We start from the raw sequence: 23,005 nt of genomic DNA on the forward strand, positions 1-23,005 counted from the left end.
CCATGATGGGGCGCGCGCGCCGGTTCCGAGAAAAGGATCGCGCCACCCACTGAATCCGACAGATCGAACCATCAAACGAGCGAGGACAAGGAGAGTAGACGCGCGCCACCCGTGCGCTGGCGTATGCTTTGATCGCACCTACCAGCCGTGTCGGCTCGTAGGCAGGATACCGCCGAAACTCGGGCGCGCGGGGGCACGGACACGTCCTCCACATCAAAGAAGGATGCCCTCGGCCCCGCCACCGTACTTGTATTTTAGGACTGGTAGTGGTACGCTAGCTATGAGTGCGAGGGGCGTGAGCGAGACTGGTGTTGAGTGACCCGTGCCGTGACTCGTGAGCCGCCGCAGCTGCGGCAGGAGGGAAAGATGGCTGCACGGTGGGCGAGCTGCGCGGCGCGGCTAGCGCTGCTGGTTGCTTGCGGCCGCGGCGGCGGCGCGCGTGCGCGTGCGGCGGCAGGGGGAGCGAACTGGCTGGGCGGGCTGAGCCGGGCGGCGTTCCCCAAGGGGTTCGTGTTCGGGACGGCGACGTCGGCGTACCAGGTCGAGGGCGCCGCGCTCACCAACGGCCGGGGACCCTCCGTCTGGGACGCATTATATTCGCGCACACCCCGGGTACAGTAGTAATCATCCCTCGCTTACTTCAGCTGTGCCCGTCCCTAAGCTCCTAAGGCAAGCTAGTAGGCTCTGTTAAGATAGTTGTTCTCATGTAACGTGTATATGCAATGATATATAAGCTCGTGCCAGATTGTGTTTGTTATGATCTAGTGCACGAGAAGGGACAGGACTCGGTTAGGTTGTAACGGATAGAATTAGAGATAGACTAGATGAACCGAGTACCTTGTGTTCCAAGTTGTAATTCAAACCATGTATCTCTTGGCCGATGGCCTATATAAACGTGGAACCGTGATCAGCCGAGATAGGCGATCACGTTTGACCTAGTGCCACGATTCTTTCAGGCTCGGCTATACTGCACTCTGACTTAGTGGCCACGAGATGTTGAACTACTCCTTTATCCAAAAAAAAAAACTAGTGTACGCTGGGCTTGCTGCACTACTACAACAGTCAGATTCTGATGCTTCACAGCTTAAGCGTACGAAATGATCCGTGTCTAACCAAGTTCGGTGCCAGGATATGAAAGTGGGGATAAATGGAAGATGATAAGTAGACAACCAATCGTGCGAACCATGTTAGTAATCTCTGGTTTTTCTGTTGGTCTCCTTGTGTTTTCTATCAAAATCCGTCTTCACGGCTTCCAATCGATCATCCATTCAGGAAAACACACTTCATCGTGCTTACCAATCGCAACAGTTTGCAGTGGACGCCAGCCGCAGCATGTCCATTTTGAAAACATGTTGCATCGAAGAGAGACCTGCCGTGCCGATGGGACAATAATTTAGGTCTTCTTCTATCCTTCTGCGAGGATGCGGAGCGAGATTTGCGGATACATATCATGTTTTTATGTATGGATAATAAACCGATGCTTTCCGTGCGTCTGCGTTGATTCAACTGATGATCTGTACTCCTCGTTAGCTTTGGGGATACAATACAACGCACCCTAAAATGATTGAGAAGGAACACGCGCGAATGATTGCGCATCGATAGCTGTTAGCTGCTGCACGGTAACCGCTTGGAGCCTCTTTTTTTTTTCGTTTGAGGTAGCCATGGACGGTAAACAATCACGCCAAACATTCTCGTGATCCTTGCGCTGCTTTAGTGTACTCGTCACCTGCAGCTCCAGTTTTATTCGGAACTCGCCGCGGGGACTTCGGATCGTGCAAAGGGTGTGCGTGCCCTCTCTCACGGTCTCATCACCATTCTCATTTCTCACCCAAAAAAATATGACCAACTCCGTTGATTGGAATTCGGTGGACATATTCCACTGCAATTCACCTAGCGCTTTGTTGGCTCATGAGTGATAAACCAACCAAAACCTTGACGGGAACATGGGCTTGATCTGCAACCCAGCCAGATCGCTTCCCACGTGTTCGTGTTCGTCCGAGGTGGCAAGTACCCGCACATGGAAGGTAGCGGCAAGAGGAAAGTGTTCCGTCCCAGGCAAAGACTTTCGAGGCCCGGCTGTTTCACCAGGCAAGGCCGCAGCCTGAATGCCAGATTTGTGACGCGCACCGCGACGTTTTCGTCGCGGCCACGTTCGCGGAACGCGCCGTCGCCAGCCGCGCCCACACGAACTCTCCCTTCCCTGCACATGCGCGCGGACGGACGGGGCGCGCCGCGCCGAAATCCCAAGGCATACCACCCACACCCACCCACCCACCCACCGCAACCCGACAGGCGTCGTGAACCGGGCGCCATTCCCGGCGGTAACGCCTCGTCATCGATCGAACGAACATGGCAACGACGCCACCAGCCGAGGAAGGCGAGGACTGGAGCAGACAGGCGCGGCCCCACGCGGGCGCGCGGAGTAATCACCGGCACCGGCTGCGTCGAACCCACGCACGCCGGATACCGTCAAGACTCGGGCGCGCGCGCGCGCACCGGCACCGCAAGATCCCCGTCACCATCAGTCATCATCCCAGAGATGCCCCGATCCACCACCACCACCGACACCCATTGATGAGACGAGGCGGACGGTGGGCAACAAATAGGACACACCGGCTAGTGCGCCAGCACAGTCTTGTCAGTCTAGCCTGCTGCTACTGCTACTGTGCTGGCTGACGCCGGCGGTGGGGCTTGGGCGTGAGCGGATTGCGAGCTGCCACTGCCCGCTGCTGCGGTCGGCGACGACGAGATGGACGCTCGGTGGGCGGTGCTGCTCGCGCTGCTGGTGGCGAGCGCCGGCGCGGGCGGCGCGCGCGCCGCGGGGGTGAAGGGCGCGAACTGGCTCGGCGGGCTGAGCCGCGCGTCGTTCCCCAAGGGGTTCGTGTTCGGGACGGCGACGTCGGCGTACCAGGTCGAGGGCGCCGCGTCCACCAACGGCCGGGGGCCCTCCATCTGGGACGCATTCGCGCACATCCCAGGTACTGAATCGTCTCTCGCTTTGCTTCCCTTCACTTCACTAGTGGGCTCTGCCTCGGCTGGTACGGGAGTGAGGAAATCTGGTGCGTAAGCGTGGATATCCCTGGGTAGCATGAATAGAAGTACTACTTGTTAGTCACTCACGTCAGTTGCCATACCAATGCTGCAACACCAGCGCAACTCAATTGCCATAGTCACTCAGGCGCTAACTGCTGGTTGGATCTCTCCGAATGCGAGGAGAGCAAATGCACAAATGGTACTTGATTACCAGTTGGTTAGGACATTCTTGCGGGGTGGGACTGTGGAACTGGGAGGGACAAGAGATGCATCTAGGCAAATTAATTATGAACCGAATCCGGAATGTTGGACAGCGACTAATCTGATGTTGATTGGTACTCCAAGCGTTCATCGAGATCTATGCATCCTGGTCCTCACTAACTGTGGTCAGCTGTTCAGCTTAAACTACTTTCAAACAGTCCATCTAAACTTGAGCCTCAGATTCAGGATTGGTACATTGGCACCTGCTCAATCTTTGGAATTTCTGCCTAATAAGTTTCTCTATTCCTTTTTGTTGCAATGACCAGGAAAAGTTGCGGGAAATCAAAATGGAGATGTCGCAGTGGATCAATACCATCGCTACAAGGTAGTACTTGACTATGAGAAGTAAAAAAACCGATCTAGGTTTTAAGAAGATAAAATTTGAGGCATAAGAGAGTTTGATAGACTTATATTGTATTCTTTTGTTCTGCTACAGGAAGATGTTGATCTCATGAAAAGTTTGAATTTTGATGCCTACCGATTTTCAATCTCATGGTCCAGGATCTTCCCAGGTAAATAAATCTAACTTAGGTTGTAAGACGGTAGTGTAAACCTATGTTTTTAGATGTTACAACCGCTGATACACCTTTGGTTTATTTAGATGGCGAGGGAAGAGTCAACCCAGAAGGTGTAGCGTATTACAACAATCTGATAAACTACCTGCTTCAGAAAGGTATAACACAAGTTGGAATATGATGATTCTACATCTGAGACTTTCACTGGAACCTATATAAACATGCTTGAATGTCTCCTTGATAACTGAGCAGGCATGACTCCTTACATCAACCTTTACCACTACGATCTACCTCTTGCACTCGAGCAGAAATATGGAGGGTGGTTAAGCTCAAAGATGGCGTAAGTCAATTTTAAAATTAATCAATGTTTATACCTTTCATATTTATATGGAAGTGCTTCTACTTTCTATGTTTTCCCAAAAGAAGACTACACAACATAGAAGCACTCAGGTATATGTTAGCCTAGCACCCTAGCTAAATGTGCCCGTGATGTATCTCTAATGTCACAAGTTATAGAAGGAGAAGTACCGGACTATATTTATGTATCTATATGATTTGTGTTGCAGGGACCTCTTTACAGAGTATGTTGACTTCTGTTTTAAGACCTATGGCGATCGTGTAAAGCACTGGTTTACATTCAATGAGCCAAGGATAGTAGCACTGCTTGGTTATGACGCAGGGTCAAATCCTCCTCAAAGGTGCACCAAATGTGCTGCCGGTGGCAATTCAGCAACCGAACCTTATATTGTTGCGCATAATTTTCTCTTGGCACATGCTGCTGCAGCTGCAAGATACCGTACAAAGTACCAGGTATTCTTTTTCTTCAGAATTTCCTAGAATTCCCCTGAAAACAAAACTATGGTCAATGTACTTTCATGTTTTAAACTCTGTTCCTCATGAAATGCATTAACTAACTTTATTTCCTAAAATAGTTGGACACATAGCTGTCGATTGTCAATAAGATCTTCCATGAAATTGCTGATGGAAGAATGGCATAATATTTTCAAAATGTAGGCTGCTCAGAAGGGTAAGATTGGAATAGTCCTGGACTTCAACTGGTATGAACCTCTTACAAACTCAACTGACGACCAAGCAGCGGCTCAAAGAGCTAGGGACTTCCATATTGGTTGGTAAGCTAACGAGTGTCTTCTGTCGGAACCTAAGTTTTGAAAAATGAAACTGCAAGTGGATAATATCGTTAACTATTACATTTGATGCAGGTTTGTTGATCCATTGATAAATGGACATTACCCACAGATAATGCAAGATCTTGTGAAAGAGAGGCTGCCAAGGTTTACTCCTGAGCAAGCTAAATTGGTCAAGGGCTCAGCAGACTATATTGGGATCAATCAATACACAGCCAGCTACATGAAGGGCCAGAAATTGCTCCAGCAGACACCTACTAGCTACTCAGCTGATTGGCAAGTTCAATATGTTTGTGAGTTTCTCACCTTAAACAAGTTTTATTTAAATGTGTTTATTTTAGATATTTTCACCTAATTAACCTTCACCCCACAAATTCTGCAGTAGCACGAAATGGCAAGCCAATTGGACCACAGGTGTGCAGCTCTTCCTTCACTCTTTCTCAGCGTTGTTTACTTAACTTGCACTAGCTAGTATGATATTGTCACCAACAAATTTAATAATAGTGTAGCAAATTCTTACTAACCATTGTATGGATATGTAGGCGAATTCTAATTGGCTTTACATCGTCCCGTGGGGAATGTACGGATGTGTGAACTATCTCAAGGAGAAGTACGGAAACCCAACTGTCTACATAACCGAGAATGGTACTCAATAAAATCCTATGCTTCTCTACTCCACATTTCACATGAATATGTTGCATACCAAGGGTGAAGGGATCCATATATCGAACTTTTTTTCTTGTTCACAGGAATGGATCAACCTGGAAACCTGACCCGCGACCAGTACCTGCGCGATGTGACAAGGGTGCGGTTCTACAAAAGCTACCTCGCCCAGCTGAAAAAAGCCATAGATCAGGGCGCAAACGTGGCTGGCTACTTCGCCTGGTCTCTCCTTGACAACTTCGAGTGGCTATCAGGATACTCTTCCAAGTTTGGCATTGTCTACGTCGATTTCAACAACAAGCTCGAACGGCACCCGAAGGCTTCAGCCTACTGGTTCAGGGACATGCTTAAGAAGAATTGAGGTTCCTAGAGGCGAAGCGCGAAGTTAACATTTTTCTCTGCTTTGCCTAGTGTTTTGGATGGCCCAATGGTTCGAATCCAGCTCAGTGCTAGGCTATCAAAATGGGAATAAAAGAAGACGAACAGCCACTCCAATTGATTGTGCATTCCGTTCCATGTAATGGTCAGAAATGTTGTGACTTGTGAGTATGTTTTCTGTGGAGTTCGAGCTGTGGTTATTTATCTTGTGGATTCAACATATTTGAAAGAATGCTTGATCACGAGTGATATCTTGATGAATGTCCTTGTTTGATCAAATCTACTAGGAGTATTACTTAAGAACTGCTCAAGGTTTCAGATAGCCATAGTAGGATCAAATGAAACGGAGAGCCCACATTCACTAGACGTACAGTTAAAAAAGCTCTATTTGATCACCTCCTTTATTAATATACAGACTGATAGTTAACTTGTCAACTTCTTTAAGAAAACAGTCTATTTGATTAGATTTTTTATACAAATAGTTCGTTTTTCCCTGATGAGGAAGCTACATAATTTTTAAACATTTTACACAGTAATTCCTCCTGGATTTTTTTTCTTTGAGAAAACGCTTCTTTGTTCCATTTACTCGGGCCTTCAACGCACGCCACCTTGGCCAATGTATCCAGTCCAGCAGCACCCCAAAATTAGGGGGCGGCGCGCGTCCGAAACTGCAACAACAAGCCCGTTCCTCTCCGTCCGCGCTGTCTAAGTTTGCCCTCCTCGGCAAACCTCAGCCAAGGCCGTCTCGAAACATGCATCAGCCACCACAAGCGCGCCACCATTTTGCATGCCGGCCTCCACCAGACACGTACCGCTCGACCCCCGCGACGACCCCGAGCCCCGCCCGCGCGCCACCGCCGCCGCGTCGCCATGGCCTCGGTGCCCGTCAAGCTCGCCGCACTCGCCGCGGCGATCGTCGCCGCGGTCGCGCTCAGCTCCTTCTTCCACTTCCGGTGCCGCCACCTCCCCACGCCCTACGTCTCCGGCGGGACGCGCCGCCTCATCGTGGTGAGCAACGAGCAGGAGGTCGGCGACGAGATGGACCTGGCCGACAGCAACGTGGAGCTCCGGTGCCACGGCTTCCGGGAGCACGACCACAGCCGGCCCGTGTGGTCGGCGCTCACCAGCATCTGCAGCGGCGCCGAGGCCAACCTCACGTTCCCCGCCGTGCACGGCGACGAGGTCTTCGAGGTGCTCTGCTCCTACCGCGGGGCCAACCGGTGCTGGGCGCACGGCGTCCGGGTGTTCGCTAACCCGGGGCACGACAACCTCTTCTGCTCCGAGCAGATCGGCGGCTGCACCATCAGGTTCCGCAAGGACGGCGGCGTCGAGAAGGTGTACGAGGCCAACGGCCGCCTCGACGTGCTGCCGGCCATCTTCATGGGCTTCGTGCCGGACTTCGACAACGCCAGGGACGGCGGCTGCGCGTCGGCGAGCTGCGTCGGGAGGACGATCAACAGGGTGATAGGCGAGGAGAGCTGCTGCGACGATTCCTGTGGGGGGTGGGAGAAGGCGACGCCAAAGAAATGATCCATGCTCACGCATGCGTGTAGGATTCAAACTTGATCTTTTGTATAATGTAGAGCATTGTGATGATGTACATGAATAGAAGGCACTTGAAACCAGATCGAACAATATGACTTCAGATGCTGCTGGATCGATCCGAGTTTTGCATGGGAATCAATGGTTTTTTAATTAGATCCAGGCATTTTATAGAGTTCAAAAGGAAGCAAACATGTCCCCAGCAAAACTCTAAACAATTTGTTACACAAAACCTAACCAGCAACAAACATGGTGGCCAAAGTACGAGTACAATACATGTATTGCAATGCTGTCATTGCAGCATTTGCTAAAAGTCAAACCTTAAACAATCTCATATATTGTCTACAACACAACAGGACAGGAGGTATGAACCAATTGCTATGATGTCCTTAACAATGCAATTGAAAGCTGCTGCAGAGGAGACAAAACAATCATTTTCTGAAGTACTACACAAAACTGAATAATTGCAAAACTTAAAACATTGTAGCAGCTGCATCCTTCCAGGGTCCTTAACAGGCATGTGACTGATTGATTGCTTAATCAGAGTCTTCATAGACCCCCTCGTCGTCAGAAAGCTCATCAAAAGAACGGATATCCAGTTGATAGCGCAACATGCCACCGATGCCACCAAATCCTCTGCAAAACTGTGATCCCTCTTGAGATTTGTTGGTAACAAACTCAAGTGTGCACCCAAACTTTTTGTACTCATTAGCAAACCATTCCAAAAGCGAGGTTTTCTCCTGAACCTCCAACTCCGCATTGGTAGATGGATCACGGAAATGGCTCTGGTCAGCTTCTTGCTCTTTGTTCAGATGTTTGATAATAGTTTCTCCAGTTGCACTATTCTTAAGCACATATCTGTTGACATCGAGGTTTTCCCACACTATGAGCGTCTCAACAGCACCCATTTCAAGAGCCTTCAGTGTGTCATCAACACCAAAGACATACTTCCCTGTATCTTGACTAATTTCTTCAAAATATTTTCCAATCAGCTTCTTCTCCTGTATGAATTTCACATTTGCTAGAATTTCAGCTGACAACTCAATTGCTTGGTTAAAACCGTTCTCACCACCATACGAAACATCAACAACATTAAGTATTTTGGCCTGGAGACGCTGGTCAAACATATCAGATTGGCTCAGTTCTGTCTTAAAATCAGCAGAACCAGCCAATATAAGTCCAGCGACATTAGGCTGACTGGTAGCTGGATTGATGAAAAACTGTGTAGCAAGTTCAGCCGTCTTTCGGACATAATTGTGACGCTTTTCCATTCGAAGCCGAGCAAAACGAAGAGCAGATTGTCCTCCTCTTCCATGCTTCTTCGGCAGATCAACAGTGAATTTGTGAAGCACTTCACGGGTGTTGCCACTCAGTGTGCCGAAAAGAGTTCCATTACCATCCATAACAATGAAGCCAAACTTGTCATCAGATTCCAAGAGTTCATTCAGAGCTTCAGTATGGAACTTATTGTCACAAAGATACAGGGATGCGTTGATAGGCTTGAAGGGCTCAAAATCAATGGTAACTTTCTTTTCCTTGCCATCTTCAGTAACAATTGTTCCAGTGTAGAGAACAAGTCCATTTGGTGGAACCTTGTTATACAGCTTCAGCCTCTGCTGGGCTGAGGTGATGGCTGCTAGAACAGATTGCCGATTAACTCTGCTCTTAATGTTTGAAGCAGTACCATATTCATCACCCAACATCTTGGTCACACGGGAGATTTGATCACGTGGAGGCATAATCAGAGAGATCATGCTGGTACCATTGCCTCTAGCAGATTCCAATGCCTTGATCAACTTCTTGATCTTCCAAATCTCAATGTTCTTGTCAGTTTCCTGACCGTCAGACATCTTGGCAAAAGTACAGTACTTGAATCACCTGCAGAATACCAGATGTAAAGATCAAGAGAGTTAGATAAAGAGAGGAATACAGAAGCTAGGAAGCATCAGAAATTGCACCTGAGCAGATTACAGATAGAGTAATGCAGAAAGTAGATTAAAATAGTGGTAGTAAATTGACCATAGCTGTTTTCTGTCAAAAAAAATAAGAGTAGTTGCATCCATCTTTGTTGGATGACATATTACGATAGGAGTTGTAAAGAGATCCAGACTCTATCATTGTATCTAGACAGGACTACCCACTGTAAGGGATTGAGTCATACTCTCCCAAAAACATACATTGTAATCTTTCAAATATCATTGAAGCACAGATGTGAACATGCCAAGGTAGCAAAGCACTGTACCTCAAAACTTAAAATCAATATCAGTATATAATCTTCATCAACTTGTGTACAAAGTATGATTGTGCTTACATGGACATTACTACATGATATTCACAAATGAACCACATATGCAAGCATCATACAACTTATCAAAATAATGAGGAATTGTATGCTCTATGCTGCCTTCTGCAAACAAATAACTACTTATGAAAGAAGGAAGAAGTCCATTTTACTTCATTACACCATTAAATCCTATATCGTAAGTTCGTAACCAGAGGCCAAAAAGAAATCTAGGGTGTTAAACTTCAGTGATACTTTAGGGAGTAGAATGGACTTCCTGTAAATAATTTCAGAATTGACGTACGCACTGAGCTCACTGTCCAGGCAATATACATTTAGGAATTTAATGGTGGAGCTTACACTCTACTGAGATGTATGCCCTAAAGAAGAATTTATTGAACGATTTGTACATCCTTTTGCACCCAATTTTAATACACGTAACATAAGTTTAGACTAAGATTCTTAAGCAATGAAATAGAAACAAGGATACCTCCCAAAATGATTATTCTCCTGGACATTTAAGAGCACATGAAGATCTAGTTATGATAACACGAGACTTTACAATCCTATGTAACACCTAATAAATCAGAAAAAGTTATGAAAGGAAGCCTTAGGTGCTCATTGGAAATTACTACTTAACATGCTGACGGTTCGTCAAATTGTACAGAAGAAAAACTATCAGCAATTGCTAATGAACAATTGGACATCATCCAGTAGGTCAAAGGGCCACCACAATCTTCTGCATGTACATGTGAATGGATGAAGGCTTCAAACGTCGCTCATGGGCTCTGGCGATTTTGCTTTCCCAAGAGTAGGATATAAGCAAACAGAAGAAGTGGGATAGATATGAGAAAACACAGCGAAAAGCGAGCAAAAACAGAGTAACGACAGTGGACTCTGCCGCTCTCGGATTAACAGCATTCTCGTCACCAAATAATTCTGGTAGCTACACTGAAACGCTTGGAGCATCCACCCCGGAAAAGGGGATTTAGATTCGAGGGCTCATCTCACAGCAAAGGATTAGATCCTGCAGCGCAAACGAGAGGTTCCCCCAACCAAGCATGTGGTTTCTCTTACCGACGAGACAGCGAAGAGGGGGCGGGGTTGCGTGCTTCCCGCGGAGCCTTTTGGCTGGAGGCGTGTGCAGCGGGGAGGCGCCGATTGATTCGTCGCCTCGCCTCGCCGCGCCGCCGCCAACGGAGTGGGGGAACGGGATTTGGTTAGGGCAGGAGGAGCATGCCGCCAAGCGCCAAGCAGCTAGAGTATTTTATTCGCCTCTAGTCGCGCACTCGCGCTCCGTCCGCTTGTCAAGCGCGCGACACCGGCGGCCCGGCCGCAGCCCACGTAGTGGGTCGTACATGAGCATGGCCCATGGGCGTTGGTCACACGTGGGCTCAACAGGTGAGCAGGCTGCATGTGTAATCGAGCCCATGAAATGATGAAAACCATCATGGCGCACCATCTTGGCTAAGTGCAGCCGTGCAGGAACAAACCGACATTGTAACCATACCTGAACTGCATTCATAGCTCAAACCAAGATCATCTCTGCATGCGATATGACAAAACAGAAACAAATGCGGGGTAACAGATGCAGGACAAGGCAGCCTGCATTAGATCAGTCGGTAGGAAACACTCCAGACGAACATCTGATTGTAACTGCAGCCAACTGCGCAATTTGCTGGATTCACACTTGGTAATACGCTAGTACCGACACTGAACGGGAATGGAAACAAAGGTATATCAGAACCTATAGTGCTTTACAACATTATGGTCTGACGCCATCTATGGCCTGACGCCATTTCCATATGCTCAGTTACGGAATAATGTATCATCACAAGCCCCTACATATTTCTCCAAATACTAAGCAAAAGTTATTACCTACCCTCTGCAATTTCTCTAATTCACCTCTAGGTATCTGCCCCGAAAATTCACGCCTAGAAAAAAGGGTACACCAAGAGGAGAAATCCAGGCAACATGGTATGAGAAGAAGCGCGTGAAAGACTACTCGCCCGAGCTTCCTAAAACAGCCTTTCACGTGTATCAGCTTATGCACCTCTTTCTGATTCCCCCGACAAAAAATATGCGATGACCAACCCAAACAAATAGGCAAACCATTGTCATCTGTTACTGAAGCTGCCTGTTTGGGTCCGTGTAACATACGAGAGGCGGGCAGAAGGGATCAAAGGGGCTTCCTCGTCAGCCGCTGCTCCCTCTGATGCCAGGCCCCCTATGACAGTCCCATCATTGCTGTCCATGGAATTGTCAGGCCTGTATGTATTTAAGGCCTTCTTGTCCTGCAAATAAATAGAAGGTGATCATTTCTCACGAGCACAAAACCTGAAGAATCTCTTTTTTTCATGATTAAAGAGGCATAGAAGATGTTGTATTCATAAAAGGCAAACACCGAAAATCTAATAAATCAACACCTTATGGGCTACCTCTTTGCAATGGCATAGCAGGAAATACTTCAGGTTGTAAAACTAAGAGCTATCTATGTGCTCTAAACTGTACTGAAACCTAGTTGGAGAAAAATCGTATGTCATAAGTGTCTGATACTCCTTTTGCTGGGATCATGTGTCTGAAACTAAGATGCGCTTTAGCGGAAGTAAGCAGTAAGAATAAGCTGGAGAAGCTGGAGATAAGAGAGGTAATGCACGTCTTGAATTCCTAAGAAACCAAAGTAAAAAAAAGGGAGAGAAATAAAACAACCAGCTCTACTCCCAAACCTTGTATATCTTGTGTTATTAACATGATGTTCTTGGCTGGAACAAGGTACCAGAATTTTCCTAACAGCAGTGTTTCAACCGCAATGAAAACAAAGATGAGGAGCAAACATGGTGACGAAAGGGAAACTTGGAACAACACTAACCATTTCTCAATTATCTCCTTGAATTAATGTTACAATAAGATCTCTCTGATATTTAAACAAGGTGACTAGGGGAGTACCTAACAAATATTGAAAAAAGAAATACAAACCAGCAGCAAGGAACTCATACTGACCTTTGTAGATCTATCAGGATTGTTATCTGCTGGAAGCTGGTTTGCTTTGACATCTTTCATCTTCAAATAATTGTACAGGACAACACCAGAGAGAGCTACACATACAAACGATGCTAACTAAGAAAACTAATAACAGGCTTACATAATATAAAATATAGACATATTATTCCAGATGCAAAAAAAGGAAAGATAATTACCAACTGCGTATCCAATTATGTTGAGGCTTGTGATAACAGATTCAGGAAAGATTATGGTTGAGAGGGCAATAAGTATCCAGTCCTTCAGAACACCAGCAACTCGAATGGTGACAGCTCCAGTTCTTCCAATAACTAGGAATATGGATATGTTCAATGCGAATGCAGAAAGTGCATTCAGAAAAAATATTGAGTAGTTGAATTGAATTTGTGAGACGTCCATTTCTGGCTTTTCCAGCAAATACCATGGAATAAACAAGAAGATGAAACTGCAAAAGAACAATACAATCAATAAATCGCGTGATGAGAAGAGGGACAGGTATATTAAAGACGCTAGGATTTTAGAATATGATGAACTTATTACAACTCTAAACTACAATTACCTGCACTGAAAGAGGTGCAACTAGCATGAAAGATAAAGGGGTGAAGACTCTTCAGCATGGCTCTACAGTCTACAGTATCTCAAGGATACCATTACATATTGGGGTCCCTTACATATTAAGGTAGCACAAACTTGAGATATTTGAATTGCCACTATCAGCTTATTTTGTTACCCACATTAAACTGGCTAAGTTATTTTGTGATTTACAATGCATTGTCAATATTAAACTTCAGTCTCTTTGATGATTTAGTTCAATAGGTTGTCAACATTAATGAAAGTGCCTCAGTTAAGAGGTGCTTTCACTATTAGTTTTTGTTTGAGGAGCTCTTGTCCACTGACATTTTTTTCAAAAAAAAAATAATAGCGAAAGCACCTCTTAACTGAGGCACTTTCATTACTATTGACAACGTATTGAATCTAATCATGAAAGAGACTTGAAGGCTCCATATGACAACGTCCATTTCAAACCTATTGAAACAGACGCGTTTCAAATATCAAGGCATGTGCCTAAGTAGGGCATACATATGATTTTAAGATTCAGTTTTTGAAGAATTCCAACCCTGAGTACAAAAACCACAGTTATACTATCAACTAGGAGAATCAATTATACTACAAGGTTTTAGTACTTTCCATTACAAATATATGTTACGAAAGTAGCTAAAAGGTGCTATCAATTATCTATACTGCAAGTATAAAAATTCTTCTTGAAGAATCACCACAGTACGACACAAGCCTTTGTAAAGGAACAGGTTCATCTAATATCTCATTAAGGATATCCTATTCAGAGTTCACAATCATATATGAAAAACAACTTACCACGAAATATTCGGTCACTTTGAGATGTGAACACAATTGTTGTATAGATTTTAGGAACATAGAATACCACATAGATAATAATACCATATTAAAGAAACCTAACAGTAGCTAACTCCTTGATAACTATGGATTTTCAATGTTATTATCGGTGAAGCAATTGCAGGATTTTTTTGGGGAGGTAAAATGATCTCATTCAATAGTACTTGCCAGTAGCTATATCAATCAAGAAAGCATTTTGAATATCAGAGTGTTTCTGGTACCTGCACGGGGCTATGTAATAGAGGCTTGTAATAGGATTCAGGGTTAAGCCCTTCTTTTGGAGAAGGACCTGTGTGAGGACCAGCCTGAGGGCTTCCGCAAAAATGCCAGTTACTTGGTATAATGTTCCAATCACATCAAAGTGAATCTCGCCATATGATGAAACTACAACACCAACACTGACCAATAACATGTTCAAGAAGAGGTCCCATCTTAATTTGTCAGTACCGCATAAAACAGCCATTATAAATGTTGCTACAGGCACTGCATTTGAAAGCACCTCAAGTCAGTATCAATTGCATAAGCTCATAGATGGATCTTTGTAAAACAAAATAAAAGGAGTAGCATGCTGACGCACTCAAGGCCTTGAGCATCTGGATGAAGGCCACAGAAATATACAAGTATGCTGTGTTGCCAAACCTGAAAAAAGGTCATCACAATGGATGTATGAATATTATACAAGGGAAATATGTGTTCTGCACACCTACTTTAAGAAACCCTACAGGAGGACAGAAAAATCGAAATGAACAGTAAAGGCATGCTAATGGGAAGTTAATAAAGAGTAGTCCAAATACTAGTGCCAGAAGCTAACAAAGCTATAGTCGTACAGGGATTAATGCTGCAAGTTGTCATCTAGATCACATACAAAGTGAGGGAACGAATTATACAGTTCAGTCGATGTTTTTTTTTTTTTTGCAAAGTTTGTGCTTTACACTGGAACAATAAAACTACTACATATATGCATTGTTTTGCTCATGTTGAACCTTCAACAAGTTATATGAATGCAAGTAACCAAACCAGGCAAAGGCCCATAATAGAGCATTATTACATACATACAGCAACCTAGCATAACCAAGCATGCTACTTAATTTACTCACAACCATGTTGATAATTTCACATGATATGTCAATATTATTCTAGCAATTGGTGTACCAGCCTACCAGGCAAATGGTGCAAAAAGGCAAGCCTGGAAAATTTAATAGCATCAATTATCTGCAAGCAATTTCATTAGCAGCAGTGCAAAGGAATTCAGCCAGCAGCAGTGCAAATATCATGCTTTTGTTGCAGCAAAGTATTAGGCACATACTTGCAACATATAGGAAATGAAAGATAAAGACCACATTGTACACATTTAGCTTACCACAGGCTTGACGCAAAGAAGGCGCTAATTGGAATCACACATGTGGCATATCTGCATCAAGGGGAGAAACTAACTAAGGGTCAAACTTATATATAACAAGGGAAGAAGAAGTGAATGCTCTTACATATGGAAAGTCATCTTGACAGGTGGAACAACCTGCATTACAAGTGATAACAAAACAAATCCATTAGATACGGAAAAATTAAATAAAATTACCAGACATCCCAATAATCTAAATCAAAGCTGGAAATCAGAATGTTTTCCACATTTGTTCTTGCAATATAATAATGGTTTACTTGAAATAGTGATGTATATGTCACTTGGTTAAAACAGGAAGATCATAAGACAGAACAGCATGGTATACAACAACAGTGGAAGATTATAAAGGGAAATGGTGCGCAGAAACCCACCTTAAAAACTCGGACAAGGAAGAATGTCACGATTCCAGAAAACGCCATGTGAATCATTGTAAGGGTGATAGGGAAGGGAAATTTGAAGTACTTCGGAGAAAGGACCCACTGCAGTCACAGGAATTTAGCAGATTAACCAGATGTATTAAAAATAGAAACACATAATTCACGTTTCTGACACAGCATTATCAGCAGACAAATCCTAATCGGTGTGCTCACAAGCACATTGTACTGCAGATTATTGACAGTGACGGTGTGCTGTAGCAAAACCCTGATTCACCTTACAAGGACAGCTTGGAGGTCCTATAGAAATCAAACCTTGTAATAGACCGTTCAACAACCTAACGATTAACAAATATGGCCAGTCAAAGTAGAACCCATGCATATCAGAATCATACCAACCACACTACGTAAACCTTAATACGCACTCTAATACTCCGCATGTCAGCTAGATTTGGGGGTAAAATGGACAGCAGCTCACAATCGCATCAGTTACTGAATTATTTCCCTCGATTGCTGCGCCAACCACTAAAAACGGACCCTACCTTTGCTTCGCCACCACTCTACCGCAACGGAAAACACAGGAGGGACGCATAAACCCGCATTGGAATGAAGCATAGCCTTACTTTGTTAAACAGGATGACGCCCGACGAGAGGCAGACGTAGATCAGCAGGTAGAGGTAGGTCAGCACGAGCTGCCTGCTGATCATCTTCGCCGCGCCGCCCGCCCCCAACTCGGCGCTCGGGGGCTGTGGTAGCTGGTCGGGCGGCGAGTGAATGGCGGCGCCGGGGAGGCGGATGCGGAGGCGTCGGCTGGAAGGAATCAGATCGGAGATGGGTGGGGGGGACGGGAGGAGGAGGCAAGGGATGTCGGGCGAAAAGGGCCAGGCCCGGTGCGGTGGTTTTCCTTCGCCGAAGTGCGTTTCCAGATGTTCTGGACCGTTGGATGAGGACCCGATGGCTCTGGATGGATTGATCGCACAGATCAGTGCCAGTGCTGTGTGTATGTGTGCGTAAGATACGGTGCATATGACTAAGCGTAGTTAAAGACTATCGAGAATAATAATTGTCGTAGTACTAGTGTTAGCGTCTACGCTGATATAAAAATGCACCGGTTGCTTTTTCTATTTTGTGTCCATTCGCTTCATTGTGCACATGTAAATTTTATTCATCGGACCATGTGCATTTGATATTCTAGCCTTACGTTATGCTATTCAGTAATAGCCTCTACCATTTTTTGTGACTGATGCATATACATGATCAGGTAGCATACCAGTATCTTTGACATCTTTCGTATTTACACCCTTTATTTCAAGATTAAATGTGCAGATTAAGTGATTAACTTGGTGCCATCTTTAATAAAAACCTTTGCTGGAAAAACTTGGTCCCATCTTTGATAACAGAGTTTGAATCTGAATTCATAGGAAATTGATGTAAGATGTGAACCAATGATATCATATAACAAGATCCTCGTATTATTAGGTAAAACTTTAAGTTAGAATGTTGTGAACTTTGACGTTTAAAATGTTTAAGAGAAGGAGTAAGCAAAGGTAGTCCAAGTTTTTATATACATACTCCTGCCACTTTCATGCACCTTGCTTCAACACTAGGTTAACGTTGATCCTTTTTCATCCCCGGTTTCCAAGTGCTAGGCTGCTAGCTTCTTTCTCTCGGCGTCGTACGTGGTCCATCAGACCATACACGGGCAGGTGATCCTCCTGTTTAATTCCTTCGTTCCTACTACTATAGAATTCTTGGCAGAGTGTCGGTCTGGCGGGACCATGTTAAGACTTTGTTGGTAGTTCGTTTTGAAAGGAAAAAAAAATCCAGCCATGCTAAGAAAATCGAACTTGCATTTTTCAAAAATTGATATCTCAAAAAATGCCACTGTTTTCAGGAAATTACTCCTTTAGACTCCCGCAAAAGAAAAAAAAAACTCCTTTAGACGCAACCTTTTTTCCCCTTTGAGAGAGGGCGACATCCGCATCCGGTCCGGCATCCGCCATCCCCACTTGGTCACGCCACAGTACGGACATAAAAAAGGTCTTGTTGAAGGCTTGAAGCCCGAAAGGCCCCTTTGGACACGCATGGTATGGAACTCGGTCCAGTCCCGGAGTCCCCTACGTTCACTGTTCATGGGTAGACCGTGTGTAAGTCAACAGAGTACAACATACTATGCAACAGACAGAGTACTTATTTAATTAGATAATACGCATACAACAAATCCAAGTCAGCATATTATTATTGCACTTACACGATGACCACGTTGTATTAACCAGTTTTGATACACAGAGAGATGAGGTTGTTAATTTTGTTATCACACACGTAACATCATCCAGTCAGTCTTAAGACAGTGTCCATTCATCGATAGCCATGGCCCATGGGTCTCTCTCTTCGCGTACGGCAACTGGCTCTGAATCACAGAGGGACGGGCAGCTAGCAGGAGGAGTATGCAGGAGTGACGTCGCGTGCGCAGGAAGTCCAGTGCCCATCGCATATTTTAACGTCCGCGCCAAGAGCGACCCGCTAACCGTTCCACATAAGTTAACGACCGAGTAAAGAGAGATCCCACCGGCCCAGTCACGCTCGCCGCTGCGTCCCCGTTCAAGTCGTGATCGCTGCGCCTCGCCGCGAGGACTTGACCTGTTGGAAGAATAACAAAAGCTAGTGATCGCCGCTCGTGTTCTTCTCGTTTCCCCCATCAAAATAGTGATGCGGGCCAGTGTAGACCGGATCGTCCCGCCCCGCGCGTATAAGAACTCGCCTCTGGCACGGTTCGGCCAGTGCAGTCGTCGTCGTCGCACCGTGACCGGAGCCGCGCGGAGAGCACAGAGCTAGAGAGGGCGCGTCGATCGATCTATCTCCGGCCATGGCGACGATCCAGCAGCACCACATCAAGGCCCTGACGCCGACGTGGTTTCTGGTCAGGGTCATGCCGGCCCCGGCGACGAGGGAGGGCGGTAATAAGAAGGCCGCGCCGAACGCCGCCTGCTCGCCGCTGCTCCTGTCGCCGGCGGTGTGGCAGAGGGCGCAGGACGAGAAGGAGAGGATGAGCAAGGACGGCGCCGAGCGCGGCGGCGGCGGTGGCCTGCCGGCGTCGCCGAGGATCAGCTGCATGGGGCAGGTCAAGGGGAGGAGCAGGGGGTGCTCGAGCGCGCGCGGCCCGGCGCCGACGCGGGGTCCGGGCTACCGCGGGGCAGGCGGCGGCGGCGGCAAGGTGGCGACGCTCGTGCTCGGGTTGCTCGGGCGGCGGAACGCGAGGACGTCGCGCGCGTGCGCCAAGGTCAGGGACGTGCCCGGGAGCTCCCGTGGTGTCCGTCGCTGTGCAGCCGCGACGGTGCTCGTGCTTGACCCGCCGTTGCCGGTGGTGAGGCGGCCGGCGACGGACGACGACGCGCCGAGCCTCTGGGAGCGGCGGCGCGGCGGAAAGGCCCTGCAAGGTCTTAACATAGATCGCTCCGAGGCGCAGAGCTAGGCAACTCTGCTTGCTGCTTGCTGCTTGCAGAGGCGCATCAAAGAGCAAACATCATCTCTGCACGGCTAAGTTACAAGCAGTGATGCATGGTATGTTCGAGTGCTCTATGAAGGTTTAAGCCCCGTTTGGAACGCCGGAGTTTTTCATAATCGGTGAAGAGAGTCCAATTTCTGTAAATCTCGATGAAATCGAGGCGTTACTCTGTAAATTTGTATGTTGACCTTTGCTTGCTATAAGATGCCTGGAAACTTCATCGTTCTTGCAGGCAGTTAGCACATTCTCTGTGTGGTCAGTCTATTATCATATAGTACTAGAAGTCTTGTATCTTGTTTGACTTAGAAGCCAATTATGTTGTGTTCTTGAGGAGGAGGAGGAGGAATCCCTCCACGAAAGGGTTGAACCTCGAGAAAAAAAGGTGAGCTACCATCATACAACTTTATACCATGGTGAAGTATGTTGATGTTTTTTATTGCTATTTCGTGAATTGAACTGTTTCATGTCAAATTGCTACACCTGTGCTGGCGACTGCGGTGACATTATCGCTAATGCCGGCGCGAGGGGCAACTAGCAACCTATGCATGTGTTTGGGCATACATATTAGGAAATTCAGTAAGTCAGAGCCATAACATATGGTGGATTTATTGCCGGAACATGGAGATCAGAGGCGCGAATGGCCACCTACATCGTTGCATCAAGCCATCAACAGGCGGTTATTGTAGGATATTTCACCTTATTTCACTTCTCGAAGGATCCCAGACGCTGGATAAGCTCGTCGATGTACTTCTCCTGGCAATTCCTGTCGCTCACAATCTCCTGCATCTTCTTGGCATTAGCCGCGAAGACGCTCTTACTTTCTTCCTCGCACATGACAGCCCGGATCGCTCCGGCGATGCCTTGGCGATCGTACGAGCCGTCCTTCTCACGCCTTGGCACTCGCAACCCGGCCTTCTTCCTCTCGATCAGTTGCGCGTTTATCCTCTGTTCATCTAAGAACGTCAGGAAGAGCATGGGATGCCCGGACATAACCCCTTCAATGGTGGAGGCCCATCCGCCGTGCGTCAGGAACGCGCCCACGGAGCTGTGAGCCAGTATGATGGGCTGAGGAACCCAGCCCATGGCCACGAGCCCACGGTCACGCGTCCGCTCCTCGAAACCTGGGGGCAGGATGTCGCCGTCCGCCTCGAGGAGGAGGCCGTTAGGCTTCTTCAGAGCCCAGAGGAATGTCGTCCCGGCGAGCTCCAGCCCAAGCGCGATCTCGTGCAGCTGTTCGACGGTCACCGGAGGCTCGCTTCCCAGAGCAATGAACAGGACAGACTCGGGCTGCTGCTTGTCGAGCCATGACAGAGCTGCGTTGCCGTGCTCTCTTTTGTGACCTTCTGCGGGGGGACACGGCGGGACTAGGCCGTACGGGATCACCGGCTTGCCGAAGATGTCTGACAGGAGAGGCAGGGGCTCCGGCTCCAGCTCGAAGCAGGCGCGTTGGATGACAAACTGGCATTTCTCCAAGGTTAGCACAAATCGCTGGAGTATTGAGGCTGTTGAGCCATCCACCGGCGGCTCAACGCGTGGCACACCGTACTCCGCTGACGTCGACGCTGCGAATGTCAGGTTCAGCGCGCAGGGTATCTGCAGGAAATCAAGCGTGCATGCCATGCAAGAACCAGTTTATCTATCGGTCAAGGAGAAGCGATTAATAAGGCACGCGCCCAATTCCCAGTTTGCTAGAGATCTTGGGGGAAACCTTATGGTCGGCAGCGGCGGCGGCGGCCCAGTATTGGAAGTTGTCGAGGAAGAGCCAGTCCACCTTGTTGGTGCTCCCGTCGGCGCAGGCGGCGTCGAGGAAAGCTGCGAAGGGCGCGGCGAGGCCGTCTAGGGCCTTGAGGTGGAGCTCGGTCTTGCCGGGCGGGATGTCGCTGGTGGCCTCCGCGCCGTCGGGGAGGCCGTCGACGCGCGGCAGCGGCAGCGCCACGAAGTCGATGAGCGGCGCCAGCGCGGGCGGGACCGGGCGGAGGCGGCTGATGTTGCGCGGGGTGGAGACGAAGGACACGCGGTGGCCTCGCGCGGCCAGGCGCTCGGCGAGCTCCAGGCTGGCGAGCATGTGGCCGAACGCGAGCCACGGGAAGATGACGATGTGCAGCGGGGAGGAGTCGGAGGCGTCCATGCGCGCGAGCCTGCTGCCTGCCTGCGGAAGGGGCGACCGGTGCCGGCGAGAGTTGCTCTGTTGCGTCACGAATTCACAGGGGCGGCGTTCACCGTGCGTTGCTACTTACGAAGCTCCCGAGGAGCGTTGTGGACCATACATCGGAGCTACCACAAAGTGGCCACATCCACAGGTGGCGGTGGCGAGCTGGCACACCGGCCAATTTCAGGAAATACTAAGGGACCGCTGACGAGTGAGCTCGTACCAAAAATGGAAGGAAAACATAGCATTTTAACATTTAGCACGACTTTTGAAGCAGCCCACCAACCAATCAATCATTTTCTTAATCAATTTCCGTATGGGCCCGGACCCTTGCCCATCCCACGCCTTCCTCAGGGCAGTCCCAATGGGACATTGATGATAGTTTCTATCCCTCTTAATTGTCATGCCAACTAAGCAATTTGCTGATGTGGCAGTAGATTTATTATGGAGAGAGAGAAACCATTTCTTAGAGAGGAAACCAAGTCCTCACGCGCACCAATGAGCTAAGAAACCAGCGATTCTGCATTGGGGAGACCCAAGTAGTTTCTTCTTAATTACTGCAGGATCCTTTGCGCTTGCACCACTGCTACCCATCACTCGAGCTCCTTTATATGATGCACAGAGGATCTGGTACTAGAAGGGAGGATGATTGGTTGGATTTTTATTTAGACTCTAGATAAAAATGTTACATTGTGAAGGATGATTTCTTGATACAATATCCTAGACTATGGAAACTAGGTTGGTTTCTCCCATTGGGACTGCCCTCACCCATGTCCATCCCCATCAGCACCTGCTTTCTGCCTGTTGGTCTGCTCCCGATCCCCTTCTTCGGTACTGTTTCGTTTCGCGTGCGTGCCGTGGTGAGGTGACGGCGGCGAGCGCCCCCACAGTGGCGGCGGCGATATTGAGCAGCGCTCCACTCTCGAGGAATCGGATCGTATTGTGTGGAAATCATGCATTGTCTCAACATTCACATGCGCACTACAAACTCAATTTTACTGACATAAAAGCAGGTACAGTAAATGGATAATAACTTATCAAAGATACGGCAAGACGGTGAAGGCCTCTTTTGTACCTATCTGTAAAACGGGATTTCCTCCTTATCAGATCTCTGCTTCCGTGACGGCCATTGTCTGCAGATTATCTATCATCGAATCGTTCTCTCCAAAACATAAGGATCTCTATGTGTAAAACGGAATTTGCTCCTCATCGTGACGTGGAGCGCTGCTCAGTAGCGCCGGCGCCGCCGTCTCCGTCACCTCACCATGCCACGCACACGAAAGGAAACTGTGCTAAAGAAAGGGATCGGGAGCGGACTAATAGGAGAAA

At 47.5% G+C, this 23,005-nt stretch overlaps 4 protein-coding genes across 5 annotated transcripts; 1 reads left to right on the forward strand and 3 right to left on the reverse strand.

Moving 5' to 3' along the window:
* Nucleotides 1-2,522: 2,522 nt before the first annotated feature.
* LOC101781059 (beta-glucosidase 7) lies at nucleotides 2,523-6,256 on the forward strand. Of its 2 annotated transcripts, none has more exons than XM_004981999.4 (11): nucleotides 2,523-2,978; nucleotides 3,561-3,619; nucleotides 3,731-3,806; nucleotides 3,896-3,967; nucleotides 4,062-4,149; nucleotides 4,376-4,619; nucleotides 4,824-4,939; nucleotides 5,030-5,247; nucleotides 5,340-5,368; nucleotides 5,497-5,599; nucleotides 5,704-6,256. In XM_004981999.4, exons 1-11 carry the CDS (start codon nucleotides 2,750-2,752, stop codon nucleotides 5,976-5,978), a joined length of 1,509 nt encoding a protein of 502 aa, XP_004982056.1. In that variant the 5' UTR covers nucleotides 2,523-2,749; the 3' UTR covers nucleotides 5,979-6,256. The 2 variants fall into 2 exon arrangements, with proteins under 2 accessions (XP_004982056.1, XP_004982055.1); XM_004981998.4 differs by having other exon boundaries at nucleotides 2,529-2,978; nucleotides 5,337-5,368.
* Nucleotides 6,257-7,720: 1,464 nt separating this feature from the next.
* Nucleotides 7,721-11,074, reverse strand: LOC101781722 (eukaryotic peptide chain release factor subunit 1-3). The gene is made up of 2 exons (XM_004982000.4): nucleotides 10,896-11,074; nucleotides 7,721-9,415 (listed from the first exon to the last, which is right to left on the reverse strand). The coding sequence occupies exon 2, from the start codon at nucleotides 9,385-9,387 to the stop codon at nucleotides 8,074-8,076; it is 1,314 nt and encodes a 437-aa protein (XP_004982057.1). The 5' UTR covers nucleotides 9,388-9,415; nucleotides 10,896-11,074; the 3' UTR covers nucleotides 7,721-8,073.
* A 401-nt stretch (nucleotides 11,075-11,475) lies between these two features.
* Nucleotides 11,476-16,902, reverse strand: LOC101782118 (probable sugar phosphate/phosphate translocator At1g48230). Its single transcript, XM_004982001.3, has 9 exons — nucleotides 16,646-16,902; nucleotides 16,020-16,127; nucleotides 15,734-15,765; nucleotides 15,610-15,660; nucleotides 14,827-14,888; nucleotides 14,471-14,732; nucleotides 13,016-13,281; nucleotides 12,819-12,913; nucleotides 11,476-12,112 (listed from the first exon to the last, which is right to left on the reverse strand). The coding sequence occupies exons 1-9, from the start codon at nucleotides 16,727-16,729 to the stop codon at nucleotides 11,936-11,938; spliced, it is 1,137 nt and encodes a 378-aa protein (XP_004982058.1). The 5' UTR covers nucleotides 16,730-16,902; the 3' UTR covers nucleotides 11,476-11,935.
* Nucleotides 16,903-20,099: 3,197 nt separating this feature from the next.
* On the reverse strand, nucleotides 20,100-21,738 carry LOC101782527 (UDP-glycosyltransferase 91A1). The gene is made up of 2 exons (XM_004982002.4): nucleotides 21,236-21,738; nucleotides 20,100-21,120 (listed from the first exon to the last, which is right to left on the reverse strand). Exons 1-2 carry the CDS (start codon nucleotides 21,653-21,655, stop codon nucleotides 20,230-20,232), a joined length of 1,311 nt encoding a protein of 436 aa, XP_004982059.1. The 5' UTR covers nucleotides 21,656-21,738; the 3' UTR covers nucleotides 20,100-20,229.
* Nucleotides 21,739-23,005: the final 1,267 nt, after the last annotated feature.

This window comes from Setaria italica, chromosome IX (genome assembly GCF_000263155.2).
Source record: "Setaria italica strain Yugu1 chromosome IX, Setaria_italica_v2.0, whole genome shotgun sequence".
Taxonomy (NCBI): domain Eukaryota; kingdom Viridiplantae; phylum Streptophyta; class Magnoliopsida; order Poales; family Poaceae; genus Setaria; species Setaria italica.